The sequence below is a fragment of the Oncorhynchus gorbuscha genome, linkage group LG01 (genome assembly GCF_021184085.1).
Source record: "Oncorhynchus gorbuscha isolate QuinsamMale2020 ecotype Even-year linkage group LG01, OgorEven_v1.0, whole genome shotgun sequence".
NCBI lineage: Eukaryota > Metazoa > Chordata > Actinopteri > Salmoniformes > Salmonidae > Oncorhynchus > Oncorhynchus gorbuscha.
The window spans coordinates 81,471,703-81,481,757 of record NC_060173.1 but is presented as its reverse complement, the minus strand read 5'-3'; the positions used below and the strand labels follow the sequence as shown (position 1 = coordinate 81,481,757).

The 10,055-nt window shown below is 40.4% G+C and overlaps 1 protein-coding gene across 2 annotated transcripts; it reads left to right on the top strand.

The window, feature by feature from the left end:
- The first annotated feature begins 701 nt into the window (after positions 1 to 701).
- On the top strand, positions 702 to 8,258 carry LOC124043512 (SLIT and NTRK-like protein 5). Of its 2 annotated transcripts, none has more exons than XM_046362184.1 (2): positions 702 to 1,018; positions 3,118 to 8,258. In XM_046362184.1, the coding sequence occupies exons 1-2, from the start codon at positions 986 to 988 to the stop codon at positions 5,776 to 5,778; spliced, it is 2,694 nt and encodes an 897-aa protein (XP_046218140.1). In that variant the 5' UTR covers positions 702 to 985; the 3' UTR covers positions 5,779 to 8,258. The 2 variants fall into 2 exon arrangements, with proteins under 2 accessions (XP_046218140.1, XP_046218149.1); XM_046362193.1 differs by lacking the exon at positions 702 to 1,018 and adding an exon at positions 1,633 to 1,899.
- Positions 8,259 to 10,055: the final 1,797 nt, after the last annotated feature.

Here is a 10,055-nt window from a genome sequence, read left to right as displayed (position 1 = left end):
ACGCAGATGAGGCAGATGAGGCGCACCAGTAGTAACAACCAATTACGAACAACCCAGGCCAAATAGTTGTTGGCTTTGATATCATGATCAAAAATGTAACATTTTAACATGTAAACAATATGCTGTCCCAGGGCAGATGATTGGACACATCTAATATGGGTGATTATTGGATAAACAGGCATAGTTGTAAAGGTTCCATTCTGACATCATTTCCATCAGTTCTTTTTCTGGATGCTACAAACAGCTCACAGACCTCAATTCTCATCTTTCAAAATGCATCCCATGCATGACACGAGTGAAATTGTATATTTCATGCACCGGATGATAATATGAACGCTGTTGAGGGAAGACTACATAATTTAGGTCACTGTCCAAGTTGGATGAATATACTGTGGAGAAGAGAAATAGTGACAGTTCATTCCAGGGGTGGTTGTCAACAACAGGGACACCGGAGGCTTCAGGCAGTGTTAACTAAGCTCTTTAAACACAGCCTGCCCTCATAATAGGCCACATTAACATAAAACAAACAGACTAATCATTTGTAGGTGTGAATCACTGTATCACATGGTCAACACTTGTTCAAGGTGAGACGCCTAAAATAGCATACTCGAGATTTGAATACGTTGCAATGCAAGTCCTACCATTTTTATATTAGTTGAGGGGTGTATTCTTTCTCACGTTTTGATATTTTGGGTGTGGAGAAGAGGGGTGGATTATTACCTCGGAGGATGGGATGATTTCCATGTGAAAAGTTACATGTATCGGTTTTTTTTCCAGAGTGCTGATGACATTATGTCGTTACAGTTGATTCTAAACGAAGCAGACGCACCGTAATCGGTTTCCCTGCTTAGATTGACCATCTTGTGAATAATAACGGTCCTCCGTTTAACATGGTGAACGCGTTCACTCACTCTCCATCTTTCGACGACACGAAACGCTTGGAAGCCGATGAATTATTGATCACGTTTGGACAGTATCGGTATCCATGCAGTGTAACGCCTTTTGGAACTGTAACTGGGTAAGATGTGTCCATTCAATTTAATGTAAAAAAAAATCTGTATTGCATTAAACTACATGACATTCATCAGACGTTCGTGGGTGAGTGGAGGACACTTGCAAATGTTAAAAGTCGAGGTGCTTATTATCTTTAGGTTGATTGTCATATATAGTCGAATGTTATGCCCCTTGGTGGTTGCGTGTTAGTTGAAGGGGCTAAATTGCAGGCTATTTGCTAAGAAATGCCAAGGAAGTTGTCTCCGTGTATATTATAAAAGTTACGTGTAGTGACAACCGACGATTCCTTGTTATGTTCATGGTAAATGTAGTAGTCAAGGTAACACCATTACAAACGGCAGTTTTTGCAGGTGCGATCAAGAAAACAAAAACAGGATTCGTCTCTGTGTGCGTGTGTGTGCGTGCGCGCGCGCGCGTGTGAGCGAGTGGGAGACGGGGAGATAGCGTGTGTGTGTGTGTGTGTGTGTGTGTGTGTGTGTGTGTGTGTGTGTGTGTGTGTGTGTGTGTGTGTGTGTGTGTGTGTGTGTGTGTGTGTGTGTGTGTGTGTGTGTGTAGGTGTGTGTGAGAGAGAGAGAGAGAGAGAGAGAGAGAGAGAGAGAGAGAGAGAGAGAGAGAGAGAGAGAGAGAGAGAGAGAGAGAGAGACATTCGACCGAATAAGCAACTTTGTTACCAGGCATAGCGTTGTCTCCTCTGGCACAGCACGTTATGAAAAGAGAAGGGCATTTGGCAGTTATGGTTGATCAGCGTTTATTTGTATCCTCCTTTAGTGCATTACTGACGGCTAACCTGTTCTTAACAAATAGGCATCTTAGAACATTTGCAAGTCATACAATGGAACGTACGTTGTCATACCTAACAAGGAACCTTATTTACCAGTGAGTGAGGTAAGAATGTCTAAATATGATTATCCGATGTAGACATCCTATGTGGGAGTGTTTGCATTGGTGCTGAGGCTACATTTCTGTGGCAATAGTCATCATAGTTGTTTTTAGATATACTTGTCTTTAGATATACGTATTGTTTCAGCCTGGTCTCATAAACTAGACATATCAATGTGAAATGTAAACGCAGGATACTCAAATTAGTATGATATGTAATGTATTGTTATATAAGACAGAAGGTCACTTAAGGGAGGGTCATTGTTCAGGGTGGATTTTTTAAATTGAACTTTTATTTAACTAGGCAATTCAGTTAAGAACAAATTCTTATTTACAATGATGGCCCAGGAACAGTACGTTAACTGCCTTGTTCAGGGGCAGAACTACAGATTTTTACCTTGTCAACTCAGGGATTCAATCTAGCAACCTTTCAGCTGCTGGCCCAGCGCTCTAACCACTAGGCTACCTGCCACTTCGGATGTGTGGGCGTATAACGTGAATGTCTAGCAACCCAATGGTTGCACATTCAAATCTCATCACAGACAATTTTAGCAACTTTGCACCTACTTACTACTTGTTAGCTACTTTGCAACTACTTATAATGTTAGCTAACCCTTCCCCATAACTTTACAACCCTTTAACCTTACTCTTAACCCTAACATTAACCCCTAGCCTAGCTAACGTTAGCCACAACAAATCAGAATTCACAACATATCCTACTTTTCCCAAATTCATAACATACTGTACAAATTGCATTTTTTAACATATCATACGAAATGAATACATGCTATACAAAATGTAACATATCATACTAATTGCAGTGTCCCGGATTTAGTTTGACTAGGTTACGTCTAACCCTGAGTCCAGGTTGATTGTTTTGATTATGGCTTTTGAAAATCAAGGCTATTTAATTGTATCTGACTTTTAAAAGATAACTGAATAATGAATGTTTTTGTTTTCACACTGGGCTAAAGTATGGAATATTAGTGTGACTTTGTTTATTATTCACCTCGTTGTTATGCTACTTACTGGATGTACCTGGAGTGTAATTAACGTCCTGCTCTATTCTAGTTCATTTAGTTTGGGTCATTCTGTGGCAGCCAGTAGTTGCCCTTGGGCAGGTGCTATTCCTGAGCATTATAATTACAGGCTGTTTGAGGACTCATGAGAATGGAGTTGTTTAAGTATGTTTCATCATATGACCTGTATATCTTCTTCCTGTAGATGACAGTGCATACTTCGGCGGCCCAACAGTGTGAGTTTGGCCATCGACACAGGAAAATGCATCTCTGGATTGTAATTATATTCTCGGTGGCTACCTCGGTGAGCATCGTTGAAATGTTTGACAATTATGGAGAGATATGCCGAAGATTGTGTGCCTGTGAGGAGAAAGAGGGGATACTGACAGTAAGCTGTGAAAGTAGAGGAATTGTCGATCTCTCTGAAATAAGCCATGTGTACTTCACAACCTATAATTTACTGCTCACCGGTAACCTTTTGAAGAGGCTCTCCGCCAATGACTTTGTTGAATACAATGGGCTTACAATATTGCATCTGGGCAACAATGACATATCCGAAGTTGAATCGGGAGCTTTTAATGGACTTCAGGGATTAAAAAGATTACATCTCAACAATAACAAAATCGATGCCTTGAAGGAAGATTTTTTTGTTGGCCTTGACCGTCTGGAATATCTTCAACTAGACTACAATTACATCACCCATGTTGAGCCAAATGCCTTCAGCAAACTGCGTCATCTGGAGGTCCTGATTTTAAATGACAACTTAATTTCTACTCTTCCCACTAACATTTTCCAATATGTCCCTTTGACTCACCTTGACCTGAGGGGGAATCAACTGAAACTGCTGCCATATTCGGGTGTTTTGGAACACATGGACAGTGTTGTGGAATTACAACTAGAGGAGAACCCATGGAACTGCTCTTGTGAGCTGATTGCTCTAAAGGCCTGGCTCGAGAGCATATCCTACACCGCTTTAGTGGGTGATGTGGTCTGTGAGTTTCCATTCCGGCTTCATGGGAGAGATCTTGATGAGGTCTCTAAACCAGAACTGTGTCCCAGGAGAGCTATTGCAGAGTATGAGATGCGTCCCCAAGCACATCAGACCACTGATGCAGACTTTAGAACCACACCAGCCTCAGTCACAGCCTCATTCCCATCCTCTGCCATATTAAGGTCCTCGTCAAGGCCCACCAAGGGACCTCGCCAGTCAGGCAAACTAAAGTCAAAACCCACGTCTCGCATCCCCTCCAATAAACCGCAAAACTACGGTCAAATCGTTTCATATCAAACCAAATCCCCTGTGCCTTTGGACTGTCCTACTGCCTGTACTTGCAATCTCCAAATTTCAGACCTCGGTCTGAATGTCAACTGCCAAGAGAGAAAGATTGAGCGCATCTCTGACTTAAATCCCAAACCCTACAATCCCAAAAAGATGTATCTCACAGGGAATTATATCCCTGTGGTGCGGACATCAGATTTCATTGAAGCAACTGGATTAGATTTGCTTCACCTTGGCAACAATCGGATTGCTCACATCCATGACAGAGCCTTTGGGGATTTAACACAGTTACGCAGGCTGTACCTGAATGGGAATTTGATCGACCGCCTCACAGTCGATATGTTCTATGGATTGGAGAGCCTGCAGTTCTTATATTTAGAATACAATGTCATTCGAGACATTGTGTCAAACACCTTTCAGCATGTCCCCAACCTTCAGCTGCTCTTCCTGAATAATAACCTCTTGAAGACCTTACCCGGGGAAATCTTTAATGGGTTGAAATTGGCCAGACTAAATCTTCGCAATAATCACCTCCGCAATCTGCCTGTCAGTGGCGTGCTGGATCAGCTGACATCTCTGGTGCAGGTAGACTTGTTCGAGAACCCCTGGGACTGCCGCTGTTCAATTGTGGAGATGAAGATGTGGCTGGAACAGCTCAGCACAGGCACGGTTGTCAACAATGTCATCTGTGGCTCCCCTAAAAGACTGTTTGGGGAGGATATGCGATACATTAAGACAAGTCATTTCTGTCCCAATAACTCCGATACCCTTGCCTCCGTGATCCCGCCCTCTGAAGAAACCATTCCCGGCAGCACTATCACCATAGAAACATCATTAGACGACGAAGCACATGTCAACAGTGTTCCTCTATCTGTTATGATCCTCGCCCTGCTCCTGATGTTCATCGTTTCGGTGTTTGTCGCTGCAGGACTGTTTGCGGCTGTGAAGAAGAGACGTCAGAAGGCTCTAAATGAGCAGAATAACTCCATGAACGCGTGCATCAGTTCGCTGAACACGGAGTACGGTCTTTACAAAAAGGGATCCGTTCCAAAAGTCAGGACGTCTGCAGGGCATGTGTATGAGTACATCCCCCCTCCCACAGAACACACATGCAAGAGTACCGTCTATAGCCCAAGCCAGAGCAAGTCAGTGGATGGGTACAGAGACTTTGATGAGTTGAATGGGGCGTTTTTGAATAATCACTTGGGTGAAGAGGCGGGTAGTAACGCAATAAGCTCTGAATACAGTATTAGCACTCCAGAGCCACTCAACAAACAGTCCCCCTTACAAGACAATCATCAGTATTACTACAGAGATGTAGAACCCGACAAGCCGTCATCTTACAGCAATGCTTTACCTTGCAGGCATACTGCCCATTCCTCAAATCAGTATACGTCCGACTTCGATATCAGACACCAATACATGCACCCAGAAAGAATACAACAGACAATATTATATTGCACAGCACCAAGTACTGTTTATGTTGAGCCTAACAGGAGCGAGTACTGGGAACTGAAAGCCAAGCTTCATATTGATCCCGACTACCTTGAAGTTCTTGAGAAACGTACAACGTTCACCCAGTTTTGAATGACTTCATGTTTTCCCTTAAAAGGTTGAATCATTGCTATGTTTGCTGCATTGGCACATAGTGCTCATGTTAAATTTGAGCATTCTACACTGATTTCTATCTTTTGAAACTACAGTATACAGATATGCAGATGCTTTCCCTTAACAACATTAGAAATAGGTATTTTGTCTTTATATATCCTCAATACAGCTTTTTGCTACAGTAGCTAGTTTATTGTTTATCAATTTCAGTCTTTGCTTTGAGAAAAAATGCCAACAACTCTATGTAAATCAGTGATGGGGGGAAAAAAATATATAGTAACAATTATTTTGGATGATATATCGATATATATCCAAGTATCGATTTGTAAAATTGAGGGTAGAGCTTATCGGCTGACCCTTCGAACAAAACTCTGGTATTTTTCATCCTATAGCTTGTTCTCCATCTTTCTTTCTTTCTTTTTAAATAGCGAGTCTTCATGTTTTCAGCACTTTTATTTCCATGATTGACCAACTCTCATTTTCTAATGTTCTCTCTTGTCTCTCTGCAGCAGACAGAAAGTGAGCAATGTGTTTGGAACATTAAATTGCAATACAATTTTGCAGTCTTGAATCGCAATACAGATCGAATCGGTACTTAAGTATCGTGATAATATCGCATCGTGAGGTCGCTGCCAATCCCCAGCCCTAAATGTAAATATGCAGTTCATGTATGCTTGTTGCACTTTTTCAAAAAGGGAGTTTCAACTGGCTTCTGTGTGCATATGGGTATTAATGAAACAAAACAAAAAACACATGTTTCTTTTAAAGATAAATGGAAAATCCATACTTCATAATTCCCGGGCAGTTTTGAGGTGGAACAGTAGGCTCATATCATATTTCTCAAATTGTCTATTTTTATACAAGTATTTGGAAATGTAATTCTTCTTCTGTTTTTGTTTTATCACTTTGCACGCAATGCACTGATTGACCCGAGCAGGTCAACAACGGATATGATGTCACTTTCTTATATATATTTCGTAAGTCGTAGACTGTGTAAATAACCATGGCTATAGCCATATGTAAAATGATTGCAGACATGCAACCTCTGCGTTCTGAAGGAAAGTTATAAGACATTTTGCACTATACGTGCATGAAGCCACTTTTTTTCCCCCCAGGATGGAGACAATCCTCAATTTCCCTATTTTTACCTTTGGTGATACAAAATCAGTATTCAGAATATCATTGTCAACAAACAAACAGCAAATTCATACAGTATGTATCCCTATTATCGCTGGAAATAGCTCCAAATACAATGGAATGGATTGGTGACTGACACTTGTATACGTTTGATCACTCAAAATATTTTTGGGACATTCATACATTTGTTTGGTATTACTAAGGAATCTTCTAGTTCTAATTCATTGTTAGACATACACATTTTCAGGTACGGTCCTTTCACTGTGGCACGTGCAGTGTCTATTCAAAGCATTGACAACAAATTGTGTAAACATTCGTCAATGTAATGACATTTGCCAGTCTCTATGTGTTTGGTCTCTAGTTCCAAGGTCACCACTGCCATGTTGTGTTGTTGGCATTTCCTACAACTTGTGATCAGATTATGTCAGAGGTTGCTCAGTATGTGCTGAAAAGCAGACTGGGCTTCAGAAATAATACATTCTAACCCATTTGTGGGCCATTTAAAAAAAAAAATCAAAAGCACTAAGAAAAGTCTGTCCCTATTACAATGCATTGCACTAGATTAACATGTTAATAATATTGACATGTTCATCCAGTACATTGTAATAAGGACAGTCCTTTGTTAGTGATTTTGATTTAAAAAATGGATCCAACATGATCAATCTTGCTTTTTTTTGTATTGAGGTTAGAAATTGTGTTTTTGATTCCAGTATCTGTCATCGCACCATAGCATTGTTCTTGTTGGGTTTGAAAACACATGACAAGAGTTCAATTAATATATCCAATCATTTACTGTAATTCCCGCCCACCTCCTTAGCCTTTCTTGATTGAATATGCAGTTAGTGTGTACAGTGTATATATCACAAGCAAATAGCCATTGCAGTAAAACTACACACAATGTTTGTATCACATTCAAGTATATCAAAGAGATTGTAAAAATTAAATGTTACTCATGGAAATCTGTTTGTACGAACAGGTACACATCAGTGTTTTTTTTTCTTCTGAATTTTTTATACAAGGGTTTTGTAAATGAGGTCTAGAGAGTGTTCCATTTATGTCAATGTTCTATTGACTTGTCCCTTTAGTTCTCCATATGTAAGTCATTTGGTGAATTCTAACTTCTTACTTCAACTTTGTAAATAGAATGTGCCAGCTGCATCTCCTTGCGGACTGCTGCTTCACTGAGTGCAAAGCCTGGTTTTTATTGTGGAAACACACAGGACGAGAGGGAATGCAACTTGGGTATAAGATGTGAGCACAGAGAGAAATGTATCTTAAAAAGTGCTGTTTCTGCTATTGTTAGCCAATGAATAAAATATGTGCATTCATTCTGTATACTGTCTCTGTTTTTCCTTCACCCTCCAATATGTTAGAAGTAGTAAATGTCATAGCACACCGGGAGGGTGGATTATGAAATACTTCCTCCAAAAGCCCACTGGCTTGTTTCATAGCAATACAAAAGATTACAGGAGCCACACAGTTTACACCGCCTCTCACAATTTCATCCAGGAAAGATATACATCTGTGCAAAACAAGAACAATGTTACATCATCTGAAATACTCTCAATCCTCTGCTGTCTTTTGAAGATTGTGTCATTTTCCCTATATATTATACTCCAACATGATCAATGTTGGTTGATCACGCTGTGTATTTTGTTGAAAGCTATCACTTTTTTAACCTCCCTATTGTCTGGGGAGTTTGACAAAAATGGCTTCCACTAAGGGCCCTTGGTCCTCACCTGCCATTTTTTTTACAGGGCCAAGAATCATCACACTACGGGTGAAATTAGGTCGTCAGTCCGATCTGTCCAAAGCAATTGTGATGAAATGTGTAGTTTAGTGTGGGAACTCATGTATTTAAATTGAAACTGCTTCCGACATTCCAACAGCAGATTTTCAATTTGAAGCTTTTTGTGTGAAGGCAGCTAACTGATGTCTCTGAAGAAATGTGGATAATGCTTTGATAATGGTATCTGATCCGTCTGTAGTTGTACAATATGTACAACAGCCAAATGTACATGCATGGATGGGGAAAGACACATATTAATCTCTATACTCTTCGAGGAGACTGGTTTCCTCAGGCATAGTATCCATGGAAACATCCAATTACCTGACATAGACAAACACAGTAATATTTCTGTCTATAAAGCAATGTATCAATAACTATAATTATGTGTGCTAATTTGCAATTAGCCCCAATTGTAAATTGAAAGTAATAGAATTGATTATTTCTGCATCTCAAATCTATTTGGTCTGTTTATAATGAGTCTCATGAGATCCCTCGTTAAAAGCAAGACTTGGATGTTAATCACATTTGTGTTGCTTTTTGGAGTTTATAATATCCCTTTGATTTAAGGATACAGGACTGCAAATGTAAAAACAATAATCGCTCTCAAGAATCAGAAGAAAAGTGTACATTTTAATCGCCCCCTCATCCACTATGACATAGTCTTGACTTGTCTGGCAGATTGCTGGTGTTATGTTTCTTAGTCCTTGAAGTTCACAGTATTGCTCTGGAGAGAGGAATTAGGGCAGATCTACATTATGCAAGCTTGAGGAGACGTGTCAGGCACTGAGAAGGCAGCATATGACTGCAAGTGTTCACCCAAGGAGAAATAGCAAAATAGCAAAATCACTTGTGCTAAATACAGCAGGAGTTTTATGACCGTGATCACCCCTTTTTGTTTAGTGGTGTAACGATTCTTCTCACTGGTAAAAACATAATCTTATCTCTGTTCACATTTGTATTGTTTGTCTTCAAATATGATACTGGCCCTTAAGATATGTTTTCTGTAGCACTGTGCCTCTGCCTTGTTGTCTTGTCTTGTCTTGTCTTGTCTTGTCTTGTCTAGTCTTGTCCTGTCTGTCTGTCTGTCTGTCTGTCTGTCTGTCTGTCTGTCTGTCTGTCTGTCTGTCTGTCTGTCTGTCTGTCTGTCTGTCTGTCTGTCTGTCTGTCTGTCTGTCTGTCTGTCTGTCTGTCTGTCTGTCTGTCTGTCTGTCTGTCTGTCTGTCTGTCTGTCTGTCTGTCTGTCTGTCTGTCTGTCTGTCTGTCTGTCTGTCTGTCTGTGTCTGTCTGTGTGTGTGTGTGTGTGTGTCTGGGTGCATAAATTATTGACTCA